The sequence below is a fragment of the Cololabis saira genome, chromosome 19, assembly GCF_033807715.1.
Source record: "Cololabis saira isolate AMF1-May2022 chromosome 19, fColSai1.1, whole genome shotgun sequence".
NCBI classification, from domain to species: Eukaryota; Metazoa; Chordata; class Actinopteri; order Beloniformes; family Belonidae; genus Cololabis; species Cololabis saira.
Window position 1 is genome coordinate 33029737 of NC_084605.1, and position 21968 is coordinate 33051704.

The 21968-nt window shown below is 39.5% G+C and overlaps 1 protein-coding gene across 2 annotated transcripts; it reads right to left on the minus strand.

Moving 5' to 3' along the window:
* Positions 1–2668: 2668 nt before the first annotated feature.
* On the minus strand, positions 2669–19562 carry aldh18a1 (aldehyde dehydrogenase 18 family, member A1). 2 transcript variants are annotated; one of them, XM_061709125.1, is made up of 18 exons: positions 19287–19562; positions 18981–19086; positions 16531–16682; positions 15129–15278; positions 14165–14269; positions 13893–14051; positions 11788–11878; positions 11242–11366; positions 10649–10793; positions 10470–10543; positions 10059–10158; positions 9584–9804; positions 8226–8363; positions 7853–8048; positions 6985–7106; positions 6653–6839; positions 3251–3346; positions 2669–3166 (listed from the first exon to the last, which is right to left on the minus strand). In XM_061709125.1, the coding sequence occupies exons 2-18, from the start codon at positions 19069–19071 to the stop codon at positions 2970–2972; spliced, it is 2349 nt and encodes a 782-aa protein (XP_061565109.1). In that variant the 5' UTR covers positions 19072–19086; positions 19287–19562; the 3' UTR covers positions 2669–2969. The 2 variants fall into 2 exon arrangements, with proteins under 2 accessions (XP_061565109.1, XP_061565110.1); XM_061709126.1 differs by having other exon boundaries at positions 13899–14051; positions 19287–19561.
* Between the last annotated feature and the right edge of the window lie 2406 nt (positions 19563–21968).

The following is a 21968-nucleotide window of genomic DNA, read 5'->3' on the forward strand; positions in this document are numbered from 1 at the left end:
GTTAATTAGATGCTGCGTAATTGGCGAAGATATACATGAATAAATAACTTTGACCATTAATTATTGATTTAAAAAAATTTGAAGCCCAGCAGGGAGAGCATTTGAGAGTCTTAAGATCAAGCAGAACAAGAAATATGAGTTTTGGCCTTCAGTAATGTCCAATTAAAGGATTGTTGGCTTTGCTTTAAGAGCCCCGTGATTTGCCATGATCATCTTTCTTAATTGAAATACATACATATATATCTGTGGACAACAATGCCCAGTAGACGACACATCAACAGGAATGTGACGGACTGAATCAGCCAGGCCAGTGGCTGATAAGACACGAGAGTATAGTCGGAGATGTACCTGGAAATTACTTTAAGGTTAAAAGGGGCACTGGCTTCAGATATTAACAACATTCATCAAGGAAGTATTTCAGACTGGAAAAAAACCACAAAAGAAAGTCTGCTTAAAAGATCAAAGAACAATAAAGACAAGCATCCATAAAAGTCTCAAACAGACACATGCAAAAGAATCATTTATACTTAATTTTCCACTTAAAATATGACCAAAATATGGCCCGTGGGTCACAAATGTTTCAGAAGCTGTAAAGGTGGTGTGAGATAAGGGTGGCAAAACATCCATCTGTTCTCTGTATTCACTTCAAACCTATGCAGGGTCACCACAGCTGTCAGTGGAGGGAAATGTCACACCCCTGGACATGTGACCACTCAAACAGCCACCTGAGCTGCTCACAATCAATCCAACAGGAAATATAGAACCACATGCATGCTCCTGGACTGAAGGAAAAACCCGGTATACCCAGAGAAAACCCATACAAGTACTGCAAGAACATGCAAACTCCACAAATATACCATAAAAACCACCCTTTGCTGCACATTTTCTTTCAGGATTTAGAAATACATAAAACTGTACTGTAGCTGCAAAACACTGAGTGCATCAAATTGCTAAGTGCAACTGCAGAGTACATGATATAAATCCGTAAAAATGTGCATTTATGTAGTATAAAAGAATTGCTCTGTGAATAGAAACACAACTTACTCTAGGGGATGCTTTGGGAAATAAAAGTTTATTAATAAAATGCTTTCAAAACAAAATGTGTGTTTAAAATGTTACTTGAGTCAGTACTGAGAGCTCTAAAGTGCAGGTGTGCACTCCAACGCCTCAATGACAGCTGTGACTGTAGTAAACAACAGATACATAAGATTTATACAATTCTATGAAAAACTATGCACCAAAGAGGCAATACTCTTTGTCCCTGGGTTTTTCCTTCTCTACCTCGAGTCATTTAGATTATATTTTCAATAGCATCACACATACAAAGGACAAAAGAGTGCGATCCGAGTTTTGTCTCCTTCTTCATCTCTGAACCCTTTGGACTTGTGATGGGAAGCTGATTGAAGGGTAAGTAGTGCGTTTTGGAGAATGAATTCTTTAGATGATAGAAAAGAATGAAAGACAGAAGAAAGAAACAGAAACCCAGAACACAAGTCTGTGATTCCATTATTAGTCTCAGTTCTCCTCTTCTCTCTTTTCATTTCTGATGGCTGGATAATTAAACCTCTATAGTATTGTCTTCCATCTTCTTTGCCCCACTTCCAGCAACGCGAATTTCCCTATGGGCAACTTTAAAAAGCCCCCTTTTAGACATCTGTTTTTCAAATCAGTATGACTCCTCTTCCCCCTCCCTCACATTAATTTGTGTTCTTTGTGAAAGTAGAAAGACTGTAACCAGGACAGAGACGAACATACATGTTCTAATCCTCAACATTTCAACACTTAAAAGAGAGAAAAAGAAAAGGAATAAAATCAAAGAAAGTAAGAAAAATATCCAAATATTCTTTTTCAGCTTTTTCTTTTTTTTTATTTAACATTACTGCAATTAAATAACCTTAACCAATCCTTAAGTGTGCACTGCAAGACATCACAAAGTAGCTCAGAGGCTGGAATGTTACAGAGCTTAATTTAAAAGCAGTCTCAGTCTCCCCTGAAGCTTGAAGGAGGCAGCTTGTCAATTACTATTCCTGCTCTGACAGAGGCTTTGGGCACCACAAGGAATAAAGAGGGAAGCAAGAATGAGCACAACTTGCAACAATAATCAAATAAATAACAAAAACTGCAAAAAACAATGGATGCACAAAAAGTTGCTGTGTATCCAACTTTCATCCCTGTACAGCAAATTGAGTTTTCTAATAAGTTTTTACATGTTTTGGTCTTACAGCTTAGTTTAAACTTCATTACAGGTTTTAATGAAGAGTTTAAAAATTCACGTTATTCCATATGACCAAATTGTTGAAGTATAATGAATTCACAAACATGCAGAAAGTCCAAGCAAGTAAACCAATTTTACATGAAGTGAAAAAGCACTTGAGCCTCCAGTCACAATACTGGGATTTTGCTTTTTTGACAGTGAAAAAACGAAAGGAAAAATATAGAGAGAGTAAATTCAAAAACAAAAAAATCCAAACAAAAACATCTTCATCATCATAATACAGTGTTTCCATTGGCTGGAGAGACAAACTCACCAACTCACCAGACCACAAATGTATTCAAGTTTAGGTAGATTTACACTAAGTGGATAACAAGTCCTTGTCTAGGATTATTCTGTTATTCCATATGAATTTAATAATTGATTTGAAAACAATTTCCTCAGGTTTCGCATTTTAAACCCTTCCTTTGACATTTACTCCGTCTTGGTCAAAGCTTCCATTGATGAAGGATTATTCTGAATACAGAGTAGTGATTTCTACATAGTGCCTCCCACAGGGGCGACTTACCCATCTTATGGATATATGAAAGCCTCAGAATCATCTGAATTGTCTAATTCTGCAGATACTGACTACTGCAATGTTTGCTTCAGAGATTTATAACTTCACATCATCTTCACCAAGATCCTTGGGAGCTTATGTAAGATAATGCATGCAATTTTGAGAAACAATAAGGTGAAGATAGTCAAAATCTCTGGCCTAGCTGCTGTCCCTCTGTTCAGCTAAAGTCTGTCCCACATGCAGGTTTTCGTGGAGGAACTTCATAGTCCCGTGCTCTGAGAAGTCGGCCGCTGTGTGTCCATCACCTCTGAGGACCCACTTGGTGGTGAGAAGCCCTTCCAGGCCTACGGGCCCCCGGGCATGGATACGAGCCGTGCTTATACCCACCTCTGCTCCTGGGGACAAACAATAAGACAACTAGTGATGACGGTGAACAAGATATCATGTGAAATTTTAGGTGGTAAAAGACTGATACTGACCTAGTCCAAACCGGTAGCCGTCAGCAAAACGTGAACTTGCATTCCAGAAAACGCAGGCGCTGTCCACCTGCTGCAGGAACTGCTCAGCTGTCTCCTCTGTAACAGAGAGAACTACTACTGTTGCTACTGATCGTTACCATCAATCCCCCTTTTTTCTTTTACAAATTCTTACCAACCGACCCCAGACTGTGAGACTCGGCCCCCACCGGTCCTCCACCTGCATGCTGAGCACCGGCTCTCCACAGGGCTGTGTGCTGAGCCCGCTCCTGTACAGCCTGTACACCAGTGACTCCAGTCCGACCCATAACAACAACCTCATAGTCAAGTTTGCTGACGACACGAGGGTGGTCGGACTCATCTCAAAGGGGGACGATGAGCCTACAGAGAGGAGGTTCTGAAGTTGACAGAACAACCTCACTCTGAACACCAAAAAAACCAAGGAGATCATTGTCAACTTCAGGAAACAGAACACCGACCCAGAACCCTCTACATCAACGGCCAGAGAGTGGAAAGGGTCCACGCCTTCCGGTTTCTTGGCCTCCTCATCTCCGTCAGCATCTCCTGGTCTGAGAACGTCACCGCCATCACCAAAAAAGGCTCAGCAGCGGCTGCACTTCCTGAGAGTCCTCAGGAGATACAAGCTGGACTCCAACCTGCTGCTGACCTTCTACCTGAGAGTCCTCAGGAGATACAACCTCCAACCTGCTGATGACCTTCTACCGTTCTGCTATCAGGCACCATTACTTTGGAACCAACTTCCAATCTGGGTTAAGGAGGCTGACACCACCTCCACCTTTAACACCAAACTTAAAACCTGTCTGTTTAGTAAAGCCTCTAGTTGGTGTTAGTAAACCTCTAGTTGGTGTTGGTAAACCTCTAGTTGGTGTAAACTCTAGTGTGTTAGAGTCAGTAGTCATAGTTGCAGCTATAGAACAAGACTATAATAGTTAGTCTGAGTCTCAATAGCTTCGTTGTAGATATGCTGCTATAGGCCTCTGCTGCAGGGGGCACCGACATGATCCACTGGGTGGTGCCTCTTACCCTTCCTCTCTTCTCCTTTTCCATTTTTATTTATTATAAGTATCTCATAGCCATCATTTTTGTCCATCGTTCCTGTAGTGTGCTGGCCCCCTTTTTTCTCTTTTGTGCATGTTTGCAGGCCAGAGCTTCGGGAGCTGCGTGCTGGCCTGCGGGAGCCTGCTGACGTACCGTATTACAGTCTGGTACGGCAGCTGCACTGCTGCGGACAGGGAAAGGCTCCAGAGGTGAAAGCAGCGCAAAAGATCATCACCACCCCTAGCCCCCCCCCCCCCCCCCCCCCCCCCCCCCCCCCCCGACGGACATTTACACCTCCCGCTGCCTCAGCAGAGCCACTAAGATCATAAAAGACAGCTCCCACCCCGGCTCTGACCTGTTTGACCTGCTGCCTTCAGGAAGACGCTACAGAGTCATCAGGTCCAAAACGAACAGACTGAAAAACAGCTTTTTCCCCAAAGGCATAACCGCCCTGAACAAAATATGAACGTCTTCATTACTGTTTTTTTACCGTGCAATACTTTTTCCCGGACTATCTGTGCAATATTCCACCACATGTGTAGTTATATGTTATTATCTGTAGATAGGATCTCAGATCTCAGGTCTTGATTTCACTATTCAAAATTACCTTAACCTTTTTATATTTTTATATTATTTATCTGTTTGCACTGTCTTGCACTGGAGAGGTGATGCTGTTTTTAATCTCACTGTACCCATGTATAATGACAATAAAAGTATTCTATTCTAAACTGAACCAGCGACCGTGGACATAAAATATCATAAATAATTCACTACTTTGTCTTTATATAGGTTTTCATAGCTGTGTCTGCAAACATAAATACCTCTCAGCAGGAGCAATATTCCTACAAACCAAGTTCTCCAACGAATTACATGAACTGTGACCATCCCCCAGTATATGCACTGTAGTAAATAATATGGACTATATCTCTTCAGGTCTCTCTATCATCATCAGAAGAAATTTAATTTGTTGCCATACGGCTCAAAAATGCCCTGCTGTCTTTATGTTAGCTTATAAGCAATATAAAATATTCATTATCTATAATATATACATGAAGGTTTTTATATGTATCATCATCTATATGCGCCAATCTATAACTACCTTGTTATCACGTCTGTCTCGTACTCTGAAGAAGCATCGTTATAAACCCTTTGTCTTCAACCCCGGTCCTCGTGGGCCCCTGTCCTGCAGGTTTTAGATGTTTCCCTGCACCAACACACCTGATTCTAATTAATGGAACTCATTAGTTTGTCACCAAGGTCTGCACAACTCTGTTGATGACACAGGTACTTGTATCATGGTGTGTTGAAGCAGGGTAGCATCTGAAACATGCAGGACAGGGTTGAAGACCCCTGTTATAAACTGAATTAAAATGAATTGACTGAGGTACCTCCTGTGGCCACTAGATGGCAACAACTCATCCTCCACTGCTGATGAAATGATCCTACATCCATTCATCCATCTATCCATCCATTTTCTCTACCCGTTTTAGTCCTGTACAGGGTCACAGGGGTCTGGTGGAGCCTATTCCAGCTCATTACAGACGAAAGGCAGGGGTTACACCCTGGACGGGTCACCAGTCTATCACAGCGCCTAAACAGAACACTGCACTTCATTTTTTTAAACGATTCAAGTAAAGGTTGGTACGAGTAAGGTGTGCAATATTGAGAATATGTGTAATCTAAACTCTCACAAAGATAATGAACTTCAGTCTTCTTGCATTTTTATTGTATCATGACATTTCTTTGTTCTCATAAAGGTAACACACAAAGGAAAGTATTTACTTGTCATGAATATACTATATAAATGTGTCATAAAGTGCAGATGTGTGCATCTTCAGCGCTGTCAAGGTGAAATTCAGTCTTTAAGTCAGAGAATACTCTGCTGAGGCTGCACTTCCATCGTGTACTTTAAGTTTCTTATCTTAAAAAGAGTTAGAAAGATGCTGAGCCGTGTTTCACTTCCAAGAGAGAAACAATTTTGAGCACAATTTAAAGTTTTAACCGTGAGAAGTCGGTTAAAATGTTAAATGGGCTTTGTCTGCCTCACTGGAGTCATAAAGGGAGAGTTTGCACTCATCCTCACAATTAAATGTTACTTAGTACTCACTGTTGCTGAAAATAAATATAAAAGAAAAAATTGTTCAAAAGAGAAGGACAACTTGATTAATGCTAAACACTTACAGTACATGACCTTTAGGGAAAAACTGACATATGCCTCATTAATCACACTGAAGTTAAATAAATGTCTACAACTGAGACAGTACAACTTCTGCTTCGAAAAAAAGATAAAGACAGGCAGAGACTCAACAAAAAAACCCCCAGTACCAGCAGTATCGTTGCACGTACCATTTTCTGTGATGATAACATCTGTGTGGGAGCTGCCATACTTGTGTATATGCTCAACAGCTTCAGGCATGCTGTCCACCACCTCCATGCAACACTCCAGGTCACCGTACTCCGTCCGCAGAGAGCTGGCCTCTGAAGGGCTGAACGTCAAGTATGAAGCAAACCGGGGGCCTGCATGAATCTTCACCTGGTGAACCATACAAAAACATCATTAGTGCTAAGTGATGTCATATTCATATCAATTATCATTATTAGTATTCTTCTTTGTACACTGATGGTTTGACTGCACTGATGCAAATTGAGGCCGTGTGTGCGTTTGATTTTGTTTTTACCCGTTCAGTGCGCAGCATATCAATGATCTGGTCAAACAGTGGGGTCCTGAGAATGTCCCGGTGAATTAGTAGCGTCTCCATGGCGTTACATGCAGCTGGGTAGTCACACTTGGAGTCTCTTACTAGAAGTGGAACGTATCATTAAAGAGCAGGTATTTTGTAGCTGGATGTAATAAACTCATCTGCCAGAGCTGGACTGAGAGTACAAATAAGTATACTTACTAGGGCTGGGCGATATATCGAGATTTTAATATATACCGATATATCTTCAAACGTGATATGGTACGAGACAATATCGTTTATATCGATTTAAATTTTTTTTAAATTTTGATATAGCTTATTTTGTGACAAATTGACTTGAATGTTTTATTTGAGATTTGCACAGATGTTTTGTTATTTGCACAACTGTCAACCTCAGTGGAAAAGTCTGCCTGTTACTGTCTACATTGTATTAATTGCACAGTGTATTTTAATTTAATTGTTATGCAGGAAAGGGATATTTGTTTTATTTTATTCAAGAAGCATTTTTATTCTATATATGCAGGCAGTTTATTTTTATTTCATTTGTTTTATACATTTTGATATAGTGCAGACCTCTGTTAATAAGTTACCTGTGTGACATTTGGCACGAGGCTTTGTATCAAAACTGACTGTTTTTTTAAGTGTTTGCCTCAGAAAGAAGAAGCTAACAGATGCTATGCTATAATGCTTTGGGGGAAACCCCAATTATGGCACAGAAAGAATATCGATATATATCGAGTATCGCCATTCAGCTAGAAAATATCGAGATATGACTTTTGGTCCATATCGCCCAGCCCTAATACTTACTAATATGGAAAAAGCACTGAAACACTGAAACTGTATTTACCAATTTTTATGACTTTGTCAATACTTGCATCCACATCGACATAGACGTGACATATTCCCTCACTGTGACCCAGTACTGGGACGCCTTTGGCCGCCCGCTGGATCTCCCGCACCAGCTGGGACGAACCGCGGGGGATAATCAGGTCAATCATCTTATCCAGGCGACACAGATCCTCCACCTCCTCACGGGTACTCACCTTGAGAGCAGAGCTAATGAAAATATTTGTTTTTCTAAAGAAATACTGGCACATATGAAGTCCTGACAGCTTCTCTTGTGTTTGACGGAGCTCGAGTATTTTCATTTGCACTTGTGAGATCCGACGTGCTACAAATAAGGATGACACGAGGTCTGTGTGTGTGTGGGAAGCGTTTACCATCTGGACGGCCTCGGAGACTCCGTGCATAGAAAGGGCTTCCTGAGTGAGCTGGTGCAGGACGCGGTTGGTGTTGGCAGCCTCTTTTCCGCCTTTCAACAGAAGTGCATTGCCACTGGCTATGGCAAGTGATGAGACCTAGATGAAAACAAAAAAATGGCTTGTGGGATATTACGACACGTTTAAAGAAAAAAACAACCAAACAGAAAAAAAAAACAATAAATATGTTTGTACATTTATAAACAAAGTATTTTATTTATTTTTTTATAAATGTCTGAAGTGTCCATCAGCTTAGAAGCGCCTTAACTTGAAAATTCAGTAAGGCGTTCAGATTTGCTGTGTGGACCAGATCAGAGAAGAGTTGCCCTATCGGTGTGTCCTGCCCACCTTAGTTACAGCTGCTTTTTAGCTTCACAATGACAATTGCCTGCCAAGATGTTTCAAGGACAAACCTTTGGAGACTAAAGCTCCAACTTTCATCAAGGAGCATTCAAATGCCATGGAGGGATATATACAATATCTCAATAATAGATTAAAAGCAATTTTAAAAAGTTACACTGAGGAATAGTTAAGTTATTTATCCTTTAATAATCCTGTTTTTTTCAGTAATTATATGCTTAATTTACAGGACTGTCTCAGAAAATTTGAATATTGTGATAAAGTTTATTTTCTGTAATGCAATTAAAAAAAACTAAAATGTCATACATTCTGGATTCATTACAAATCAACTGAAATATTGCAAGCCTTTTATTATTTTAATATTGCTGATTATGGCTTACAGTTTAAGATTAAGATTCCCAGAATGTTCAAATTTTTTGAGATAGGATATTTGAGTTTTCTTAAGCTGTAAGCCATGATCAGCAATATTAAAATAATAAAAGGCTTGCAATATTTCAGTTGATTTGTAATGAATCCAGAATGTATGACATTTTTGTTTTTGTAATTGCATTACAGAAAATCACAATATTCTAATTTTCTGAGACAGTCCTGTATACTCACCTGAAACATGCATGAGCTGAAGTGATCTTAAGAGAAACTGCACGTAAAAGCTCCAGATGTTCAGAATATGTTATTTTTAATTTTTCTACTGCATTCTTTCAATACCAATTTATTTTAAATATAGATACCTGTTGCAGGGAATTTCTTTGTTTTAAAGGTCTCTGTCTCTGCAAAGCTTCTCTGATTTTCTTCTGCATGTCATTATCAAAACTTAATTCTTATGAATTTTCCTTTGGGAGAGCTGAAACCGTTCAATTTTCTACATTTTTTCCATTTTGCACAATGTACATATTTCCTCAATGACCTTTGTGTGTTTCTCCAATTCCTAAGAGTAGTGTGCAATTCTTCCATGACGATACCTGCGGCAGACAGTCGGGTCGGGCCTCAAAGATGACCAGAAGAACACCGATGGGTACCGTGATCTGCTTCAGCTCCAGATTGTTGGCCACCCTGGTCCTGCGGAGCACGCGGCCCACGCTGTCCTGGGCTGCTACAGCGATCTGACGCAAACCGACGGCCAAACTGTTGATCTTGGCAGGGGAGAGGCTCAGGCGCTTCAGCATCGCTGGGGACAAATGACCTGTGGAGGTGAGGTGAGATTAAACTTTTATGAAGATTTTTTCCTAAAAGTTTGGTTTGAGTTTATGCAATGCTTTATGCCATTTGTTTTCTAGAACTTTAATTAACATTAACCTGAAAAAATATGTGTAAATAACTCAAAAACATTCATGAAATATTAAAGGCTATAAAAAAAAAAAAAAAAAAAAAAAAAAGGTGTTGCAAAGTTTCCCTCAGTGCAAAGTTCCACACTGAACAAGTTTGGATTGGTGTTACCTGCACTGGCAGCCAGCTCCATGTCCATCTTGTTTGCAGCCAGAATGCCTTCCTTCCTCTCGGTCAGCAGGTCTGCTAGATGGCAGATTATCTCACTCCTCTGACAAAGCAGTCAACCAGACAGACAGGCTCAGCATGTAGCGTGGGTTTCCATGTAACTCAGAAGCCAGCTATGGGATGAGCATTAAAGCTAATAAATGTGCAGAAATCAACATTTGAAGTGGATCGAGACATTTAATCAAAGCTGTCCTAAGACAAGAACAGATACTGATCAAAATTCTTGCATTACATGTGGTTTTGATGCACTTCAAATGTTGACTACTGTATATAACATACAGTACGTAAACATGCCATTAACTGCAAGCCTTAAAACCATCAAGACCATATCTCTTACATATAAAACCATGTTACCTGCTCAGGCTGCAAAGACGCCAGGCTCCTTCCAGAGTTCCGTGCCATTTCTGTCTGATCCTCCACAGACGGGCCTGGGACAGAGTCAGGGAAGAGACAGACTAAACTAACAACAGCTCTAGTGTATCCACCGTACGAGAGATGTGTAAAAAAAAAAAACTGATCTTGTGTAAACTTACCAGCAGGTTTGATTTCAGAGAAAAAGGTTCCCACCTTCTTGCCCTCCACAATGTCAGTGATGACATGACCTGTTACTTTGGGGTTGGTGCCATTCGCTATGACCACCGAGGTGCCACTTTGCAGTGCCCAAAGGGCAGCCTTGACCTGCAGACAATGCAATTTGAAACTACACAATCTATTGAAAAAAAGAAAGACTTTTAAATACTGAAACCTCACAATGATACCTCACAAAATGAATAACACATGGGGCAATTTTGCACTTTGTCAGAGGTCACAACAACATGAAAACTAGCTTTCAGTTGCCTTATAGGAACAGCATGTTGAATACAACGATCTTCCTCCTATATGAGGTGTTATATCATTTCTATAACACCAAATATTCTGATTTGTTCTTTCTTTGGATAGTTTTCACTGCATAAACCTGTCAGCACCACTAACATACAGTATGCTGCATTTCCCATCTGGCCTGTTGCATAATCCTGAGCGTAAAGTTAAATGTTTCCTTATCCATACACGTCCATAGTAACGAGTAAAACTTGTATAAAGTTGTATAAGAGAAATAGCTTTGGGGATTTGCCCAGCTGTTATGCACCTTGGCCTCCATTCCTCCGATCCCAACTCTGGACTTTGTGCCGTAGGTGATGGACTGCTGGTCTCCAGGGTAGAAGATGTCAATGAGTTTGGCGTCATCTGTTCCAGGAGGGCTGTTGTATAAACCTATAAAATGTAAAAGTAATTTTTTCATAAAGAAAGAAAGATTTCTCCCATAAAAAAAAAAAAAAAAAAAATCAGTGGGAAGGATGGAAACCACCAGGAGTTACATTTGAGCCTGAGGGTAAAATGCAGTGTTGTCTAGTGAAACCATATATGCAATAATATGAAAACAATTTGCATTTCCCCCTGAATGCTACAAGCTGCAACTTTACCCATCCAACGCTGAATCACTCAGCAGCTAGTTTATGTTTTCTGTCAGCCCCATCAGTATCAATTTGAAACAGGTGTGTGTTTATCTTTCCCACATGCATCTGATTTGACCCTGAGAGTGTGGTGCCCCCCCCCCACAAAAAAAGTGGAGTGTGGACAGATGGTGTTGTTTCCTAACGGCTAAAACATGCTATTGTTCCGCTAACACTCATACCTTCCACGTCAGACAGGGCGATGAGCAGGTCAGCGTTCATCTCTACAGCGAGCCGAGCTGCCAGGCTATCATTGTCCTTAATGCTGATCACCTACAGGAGCAGAAAATCGCTGACGTAAGTTCAGCGGCTGAAAGTAAGCCATCTGCCTTCATTTCGTCCACTCTTTGTATCGTAGGCCAGGATCAAGCTCATAATAATAGGTATCATCAAACTGTGCAACAGAAAAATGTGAAACACAAAATATTAACTCATCAGACACAAATTTTAAACCTATTCATATTTTTCAGCCCAGTAAATATGTGCATTTCCGTCCATCCCCTCCCTGCATGCAAAACCCCAACAGTTGAGAAGAAAGCTGAAGAGGGAAACCTGGATGACAGATGTGATTCCACATGTGTTTGGGAGATAGATATACTGTGTATACACTAAAAATAGTCTGGATAAATAGTCTAAATCAGGGGTGTCAAACTCATTTTGCTTGGCGGGGCGGATTTGACCAATTTTTTTCTCGCGGGCCGCACGCTCAAAATAACAAAAACGGTGCAAAATTTTTTTTTTCTAATTCTTTTTTCCTACTATTGTTATGCTATTAGTTAATTTTAAAGGAAATATGCACTTTGTTTACACTTACACACTAATTATGTAAAATATATTTCTTCAGGATCTTTTCTTGAAATTTGTTTTTTTTTCAAATTATGTAAGATACTTTTAATATCATTTTACAAAGATAAACAGAACAGTATGCTTTTTTTATATTTCGCTTTTTTATAGGAAATTTAATTAAAAGCAAAATCTTTCTTATTACATCCGAGAGTGTTTCTTTGTGATTTAGAGTTTTTTCCAGTAAAATTAAGTGTATTTATTTTTTTAAATTGGCGCGGATATTTATGCCAGTGTGCCGAAAAAGTCAGCACTTCTCTTTTAACTGTTTTACTTTGTCACTTTGTTACTTTGTCATAGTTGTCACTTAATAAAAATAAACGACCGTCTACAAAGAAATAAAATCGGCAAATGCATTCTAGAAAACAAAAAAAATGTCGAAAACTGCTCTCTGTGTGGAATAACGATGGATTTGTAGAAGAAATATATTATCGGATATGCTGCAATTCATGGCAATTATTTATGCCTTCCTTTTTTATTAAATTAACATTTCTTTTTTTTGCGTTGGAAACTTCTCGCGGGCCGCATGAAAATCTCTCTCGGGCCACATGTGGTCCGCGGGCCGCACATTTGACACCCCTGATCTAGACTCAAAATAACAAAAGCGGTGCGAAAATGTTTTTTTCTAATTCTTTTTTTTTTTTTACTATTGTTATCTAATCCAATATTAGTTTAGTTAATTTTAAAGGAAATATGCACTTTGTTTACACTCTAATTATGTAAAATATATTTCTTCAGGATCTTTTCTTGAAATTTCTCGTTTTTTTTTCAAATTATGTAAGATACTTTCAATATCATTTTACAAAGATAAACAGAAACAAGTATGTTTTTTTTATATTTCGCTTTTTTATAGGAAATTTAATTAAAAGCAAAATCTTTCTTATTACATCCGAGAGTGTTTCTTTGTGATTTAGCGATTTTTCCAGTACAATTAAGTGTATTTATTTTTAAAAATTGGCACGGATATTTACTCCAGTGTGCCGAAAAAGTCAGCACTTCTTTTTTAACTGTTTTACTTTGTCAGTATCCTCGTATTCAAAACTGAAATTCTCAGAATAAATATCTTCTATCATCTTTTTTAGCAGTGATATTTTACCTGCAAAAATATATAATAGTAGTCAGTTAATAAAAATAAACGACCGTCTACAAAGAAATAAAATCAGCAAATGCATTCTAGAAAACAAAAAAAATGGCGAAAACTGCTCTATTTGTGGAATAACGATGGATTTGTAGAAGAAATATATTATCGGATATGCTACGATTCATGGCAATTATTTATGCCTTCCTTTTTAGTAAATTAACATTTCGTTTCTTTGCGTTGGAAACTTCTCGCGGGACGCATGAAAATCTCTCTCGGGCCGCATGTGGCCCGCGGGCCGCACATTTGACACCCCTGGTCTAAATAGTCCACCACCTGCGCTGTCCCCATGCTGTCTGTACCCACATTTACCCCGTGCAGGTCACAGTTGGGCTCTGGCGGAGGCACCACGGCGTCATTGGTGTTGATGATGGGCACGATGTTCATACGGAGCAGCTCCTGCAGCGTACTGCGGAGGTTCTGCCTCTTTTCGTCATCGTGGAAATCCAGATTCGTCACCAGGACCTGAGAACACAGAAATATGCTCGACATTTAGTGAGAGGTGTGACTGAGAGGAGAAGCACATGCATCCACAGCATTTTCTAACTGATCATGTTTGCTGTGTGCTGCGCGAATACCTGCGCAGTGCATGTACTGTACTGCGTGAACATGGCCTCGTACAGCGCCATCAGGCCGCTTTGTCCGGCTGCAGCACAGGCTCGGGCCTCCAGCACTGGCAGGGACTGCAACATAAACAGCATTTACTTTATCTCTGCACCTTTTAAGAACATCAGGGTCATGCATTAATCAAAACATACCACCCACCAATGGTTACCAGTAGGATTGCATTCCAAAAAGTATGTAACTTAAAACACAAGGAAGACAGAAACAGTGCACAGTGGCTTATAATAAGACAGATAAGACCATATCTGCCTGATCATGACGTTCTAGTCCGGTACACAAAACTGTAGTGAGCTGCACTGCATCCTCAACTGAGTTGTCATCATGAAAACAATCGTACAGGAGTATCTTAGCATGTTTGTCATGTTCATTACAGAAACTAAACTATCTACATTTCCAGGAGACAGCTAAATGTTGTGGTCAAGAGATCAGGGCTCCAACAATTAAACTAAAGCCAACGCTTCAACATTTGAAGAGGCATAAAAAAACGAAAAATGTATTAAATAACTTGTTAAATGTCCTTGTTAGTGGCATGTTTTGTGTTAAAAGTTTGGTTTCTTGACGGGTAATGATACAGAACAAATTCCAGTCAATAAGAAGAGCTATTATGTGGGGCATTGGCTTGTAAACGAAAGTAAAATTGATATAATTTCGTATCTGGGAGTGAAAAGTGAGGGAACATCATTCCACAGGTAAAGGTGGGGAAAGAGCCAGCGTCTATTTATCTAACTTAAACTTAAAGAAAAAGGAATCTAATGTTTGTTTCTACATATTACTGTAAAACACTGACGAAGAAATTTGCTCATATAATTTCTGATATTTATTTGACATATTTATTTGGTGGAATACTGTTTTTGTTGTTGTATTTTAACAACATTACTGTACATCCAGCTCCCAACAAGTCCGTCCACCTTCACGTACCATGTCCTTGAGCTGACTTTGTCCAGAATGCAGCGCCTGTCGGACGCTCTGGGACAACAGGATCTCGTGTCTTAGTCTTTGCTTGCCGAAGGCCACGGCTCCACTGGTGACAATCATCATCTCTTTGCCTTGATTCTGAAGCATAGCCACCTGGACAACAATGCAGCGAAGGGTTATGGACAGTACTGGAGTTGAGGGGGGATGAGGGGGGGTGGCATCCCCCCCTGAAATAAAAACGTTCAAAATCATCCCCCCTGTAAAACTGCCATCCCCCCTTTCCATCCCTTATGTCATTTCATCAATGAATGTGGTTTTACTGCTATTTCAACATTTAGAGTCATTACCAGAAAAATTACTTATTTGACAATTTTCACCTGTTTCAAGTAAATTTTCACTTGAAATAAGTAGGAAAATCTGCCAGTGGGACAAGATTTATCTTCTCATAACAAGCAAAAAAATCTTGTTCCACTGGCAGATTTTTCTACTTATTTCAAGTGAAAATCTACTTGAAACAGGTGAAAATTGTTGTTTTTTCCAGTGATGAGTCTTGTTTTAAGAGAGTTTTAAGTTATGAGATTTTTTTTACTAAAATGAGACATTTTAACTAGAAATAAGACAAATATTCTTGTTAAGATTTTGAGTTTTTGCAGTGATCCATTTTACTTATCCTGTGAAGGACAGAGTCATATTGATAAGTTCAGAAAACTGTTTTTTATTGTTGTGTTTTGATGTATTTGATGTAAGCCCAGTGGATATTTAAAGCTTACAGAAGGCTGCATTTAACTGCTGCTATGTCATTCCTGCAGTATTTCTGCAGGTGTTTTGGTCAGTGCTATTATTTGTAATATATTATATTATTTGTAATCAGCACAAATTATCTGTCCCCATATGATAACATCCACCATCCCCCCTGATTTTTTTTTACAACTCGAGTACTGGTTATGGAGGACTGACCCAAAGATTTTCTTGTTCAGCACTTCAGATGACTCAGTTATAAGCCACATATTGTCTGCAACAAAATTGTGTGCAACTAAAAATCTTATCCTAATTTTGCTGAAGTGGCATCATTTTATTTTTGTTCACTGCTCTAATGGTTGGTAGTTATCTATACATATCTTAGATTAGTACAACAGGAGAAGTAGGAGGGAGAGGAAAGAAACCTGAATACAGTGTGGTAAAAAGACTTTTTAGCCCGAAACTGAAAAATGCAGAAACAGTAAAATTGAACGCTTGTAAAATCCTCTCTTGATCAACATTAACTGCAGTGGATAGAAAAAGATAAGGGTGTGTGTCTCATTAAAGACAAAAACAGATAATGACGTCTGTCTTTCCCACTGATTTCATTCCACATTCAAAATTTTCCCTTAGATCCCTGAGTTACTTCAATAAAGTTGAGCCTCACCTGCTCCACAATGGAAGCCAGCCTTCCCAGAGCCAAACCGCACTCATCTCCACGGGTGACCACCGCACTGCCGAGCTTAACCACGATTCTCTTGGCCTGACGCAGTTCACCACGATGTGCAAGGGAGCTGCCCTGGACCCTGCTCTGGGAAGCTGTATAGAACAGTGAGATGTTACATTTAGCTTACTTAAAAACACTCTTGGAGACTATTAATCACTCAAATATTGCAATCTTGATAACATCAATAACAATTAAAGCTGCAAGCAGCGATGAACGGGCCCTCGCACCCTTGTGCACGTTCAGGCTGCAGTGGAAGCTTGTATGACTTGCATGTAGATTCTTCAGGCCTGGACATTTAGCGGATGAAACCACCCACGACTCTCTATATCAAACCATTCAAAAGTTATGGCAGAAAGTAGGAATTATCAGATATCGACCAATCAGAAGAAGGGGCGGGGCTAATTTGCACCAATTATGTCCAAGGACTCAAAACCGAGTCCGATGACACCACCCACGAGTCTTTATGTCAAACCTTTCTAAAGTTATGGCAGAAAGTAGGAACTATCAAATATGGACCAATCAGATGAAGGGGGGGCGCGCATTTTGGTGTCTATCGTCGCCACGGTAACGCTTTTGACTGAGAAAAGTAATGCGCATCGTCGCAGGATGGAGACGCACATTTTGATGTATAACACACCTGGGTGCACGTTACGGTTCGGGCGAAGAAACGGCCGAAGGAATGGCATAAATTGCGCCAAAATTACACGATTAACTCAAAATGACCGACTTCCTGTTCGGTTTCGGCCATGGCGCCAAGAGACTTTTCTTTAAGTTGTGACATGATACAGGTGTGTACCGATTTTCGTGCATGTACGTCAAACCGTATTGTGGGGCTTGAGGCACGAAGTTTTCAAGGGGGCGCTGTTGAGCCATTAGGCCACGCCCATTAATGCAAACCATTAAATATCAAATTTTTCACCAGGCCTGGCTTGCATGCAAAATTTGGTGACTTTTGGGGCACGTTTAGGGGGGAAAAAGGCCCTCATTTCATCGGAAGAAGGAAAAAAAAAAAAAAAAAACTAGGAAAAAAATTCCTGCAGATACAATTGTGCCTCCGCACTGTAAGTGCTCAGGCCCTAATAATCTGTTAATCAAAATTATATATTTACAAGTTGATTTTGCAAATGACAAATTCTTTGATTTTATTAATTTCCCTTCAAGGATTAAAAAAGCATTTTTCAATTTGACTTTAATATGAAGTTACATGCAGCTTCACAGTTTCACATCAATTAACTTGCAAAGATTTATGAACATGCAAATTAAGTGCACCTCCATCCTGCTGCTCACCTGTCTGCAGATGCTTATCATCAACCTCGCTCAAAAATGTTTAACAACATCTTTGACAAAGTTAGAGAAAAGCTATTAAAGCATTGTTAGATAAGTTCTCCCTAACAACTTGACGAAATACCCTAGGTCTGTTATGTGTGAAGCCCTGGCAGTGCGACTCTGTGCTGTTGAGACTTGTTGGTATAGTATACTGCCTCTCCACGGCAGAACAGGTCAAACACAACACAGAGTTAGAAATAAGAACATGATAACTTTAAGAGACCTGACTTTGATTAGAAGGTGTCTTTAAGACTTGCTTAACATTTATTCTTCGTGCTCTAAAATCTGCCATTGCTCCATTAAAAAAATGGTTTTAGGAATTAGATGCTTTTTGTGTGTGTGTGTGGGGGGGGTTCTCATATTGCAAAGCTTTTAGTTAAAACCTTACAGAACTGACGGACCCCGTTTCCCATTTTGCTGTACTTATTCAATGCCATGATTGAGCCAGGCACAGAAAGCGAAGCTGTTGATTATATCCATGTGAAACCTGGGAAACAGATAATCACAGCCTTCAAACTGCCACATCAGCAGCTCAAGCAGAAAAAAGCCTTTGCTGACATTACACATCTCTCCGGAGCAATGAGGCACACAAGGGAGCCGAGCAGAGAGGCACAAATGGGAAGACCATGGCACTTTTTACACACTAGAGTGGGTCAGAAACGTCTCTGCAGACAAAAGACATCTCAACAGCTGCTACTAAGGTGCATGCTTGAAACTCACCACATATGTCTTTAAACAATTCCCCCTCACAAGATCAACAAAGCATGCATTACTCGTTCAATCTACGGGTACGTAGCTATGCTTCAATGTGTATATATGTTATAATAAACAAACAGTGATAGATTTACCTATGTTGCAAGAAAGAAATCAGTGCTGTCCTCCAATTTCTAAGTAAACACTGTAAAGAATTTCTGATTTACACAGGAATGTTCAGTTTTATTTAAACACCCAGGGTTAATGTTTGTTTTCATTTTAGCCCATCATTTTTTTTTTCATGTATTTATTTTTCGATGTACATGGAGTTAACAGAGGCTATGACAATGTGGCACTGCAGTCATCCTTGCCTTGTCTCAGAAGTCTGGTGAGCAACCGGGATATGTGTCTCTGTGACAGCGGTGGGGTTGTTGAGCAGAGGTTCAGCCTTTGCAGCAGCATGGTCACTTTACAAGCCTTTATTTTAGAAAGAGACACTCAGTGAATAAAGAAAAAAAGAAAGAAAAAAAAAGACCAAAAGGCTGCCAGCAAATACATTCACTTGTGTAACTTGCTTATTATAAAATCTAAAAAAGCAACATGTAAGTATTCACAATGTGCAGCCAAAACTAGGATTTTCCTGCTCCCCTGGACCAAAAAAAAGTTAACAATCTTACTTCAGCTCCAGAAGTCCAGAAGTTATATACACAAACTCCTATGTGCAGCACCTCTGTAAAGAGACTTGTATGAAGTCTGTATGATTGATCACAGCCAGATCAGCGGGGGGCGGGGCGTCCCGCCCCCACGTGACTGACTCCTCCCATCCCGGAAACAGCTGCTGATGAAACTTTCACTGCCGTTTGCGACAACTTCAAACGTGGCATTAAGTTGTGGTTGATAAACAATTTCTGTCACTGAAAACAGTGGCCGTGGTTCCGCAGCTGTAGCCTGTAGCCGCGGTGACATTTACCCAAACTCTTCTGGAAAGTCTCGCAAATTTGGCGATGAAGTGGCAGGATGTGACGTCAAGCCGGCCGGCGAAAATATGCGGGAAAGGTACTTTTTACCGGTATTTCAAAATAAAACCACGGAATAAAACCATAAAAATATTTAATTTCACAATATTTAATTCAAAACTGATAATACTATGATATGATAATACATGACCGGTGTAATGTGGTCCAGTTTCCTGGTGTTTGTAAGGACTCTGGCGGCAGCGTTCTGGATCAGCTGCAGCTGCCTGATTGATTTCTTGTTAAAGCGTGTAAAGATGCCATTGCAATAATCCAACCTACTGTGCAAGCAATAATGTTAACAGTTTAAATGAACCGATAAATGACAACAACAATGATAATGATGATAATACGAAACACAGATAAATAAATAATCTTTAAAAATCTTCTTTTTTTTTAAACCTCTATAATTTGCACACACAGGCTAACACAGGCGTACAGACTCTCCAGTTCCCACAAGTTGTGCAAGTTGTATTTAGTATGAATTTGAAATGAGAACCCTGCAGACTCAGACTCAAATTTCAACATGAACATCAGTAGTTTGACCATTTGCCTTACAGTCCATTTTTCTTGGGCAAGACACTGAACCTCACATTGTTCTCAGTACATGAATCATTATGTGATCGTGTGTATGATAGAATTAGCAACAATGTTGAAAATAGCTAGGATGTATTGCAGTTAGTCAGTTCCTGCTGTATTTAAAACTGTATGCAGTAAATAACAATGACAGCAACACATAGAAATAAAAGAAATCCTAATCTGAGTGTCAGTGTTGATTGATCAGTAACAAATGCAATATAACTTCACATTCCATATAATATTTTGCTGAAATCTTCATTCAGTTATTCCCACTTCTGAAACAGGACGTTATGGATCTCACCCCCATTGTTTTTATCTTTCTAAACTGGTCACCTTTCATTTACCCTGCCTAGAAGATGAAAGTTTACAGCACACCTGCAGCATCCTGCTGTGAGAAAATGAACGGAGTAACCCAGTGCACGCACAGTAGACTGACAGTACTGAACCCCGGCTTTCCCCCCAACACCTCCACCACCTCCACCACTGCCCCGAGGAGCACAGATAACTAAATTGGCTCCTGTAGCTCCGGTTAAACGTGTGTTATCCCATTATGTCAGTTCTGTGTTTTTCTCTGTTGCCTGCTTTTGCCTTTTATCTCGCTGTTCTTCTGTGTTCCTCCTCCTCGTTGCTCTTTTATCTGACTATCTGACATCATGGGAGGGTACTGACCTTTACCTTGCTCCTGCCTCCACTACGTGTTCACATGGATTCATGTGTGACTGTGCAGGTGTGCTGGTGTGTATGTGCAAAACCTCTACGTGCAAATGTGTTCAATTCCTTGGAATTGGGAACTTTGGAGTTTCGGTAACTTTTCCTCAATTGCTATGAATACATATTTGATTTTGTGTTAAATATCTCTGCAGCTATTGAATGAATAAAAATGAAATCTATTTCATACAGGACTGTCTCAGAAAATTAGAATATTGTGATTTTCTGTAATGCAATTACAAAAAAACAAAAATGTCATACATTCTGGATTCATTACAAATCAACTGAAATATTGCAAGCCTTTTATTATTTTAATATTGCTGATCATGGTTTACAGCTTAAGAAAACTCAAATATCCTATCTCAAAAAATTAGAATATTCTGGGAATCTTAATCTTAAACTGTAAACCATAATCAGCGATATTAAAATAAGAAAAGGCTTTCAATATTTCAGTTGATTTGTAATGAATCCAGAATGTATGACATTTTAGTTTTTTTAATTGCATTACAGAAAATAAAGAACTTTATCACAATATTCTAATTTTCTGAGACAGTCCTGTATATTCATGTCTCCAGTGGGATAAATGTTAATCTAGTGCAGTCAAATTCACCTGTACTTTGGGTTTATTGTTAATTAGAAATAATAGCATTTGTCAATCCTTATGGTTAACTGTTCTTAATCAGAATCACAATATACTTAATTTCAACAACATAATAAATGCTTGTTCATTGTGAATTTAAAAAAAAGAAAAATGCTATAATGACTTTTCATTGTAATGATAATTTAGATCAACTTCAGGTCTGAGGTGTTTAATACCGGGATGTCTGAAAGGAGAGTATTTCTTAACATACAGTAAGATCTGTATCAGTGCAATAGTTTAGTCTGTTGTTGCTTTGTATAAGCATCTGTAAAGTAACTTACAGAGCATCACAAGGAACCTGTGTGGAGTTGTATTACAGAGTGTGATTTCTCCTCAGCTCCCTGGCTGTATGAGGTCTGTTTCTATTAAAACCAAGCAGGTGATTACAGATGGTTACAGAAGCTGCACACAGACACACG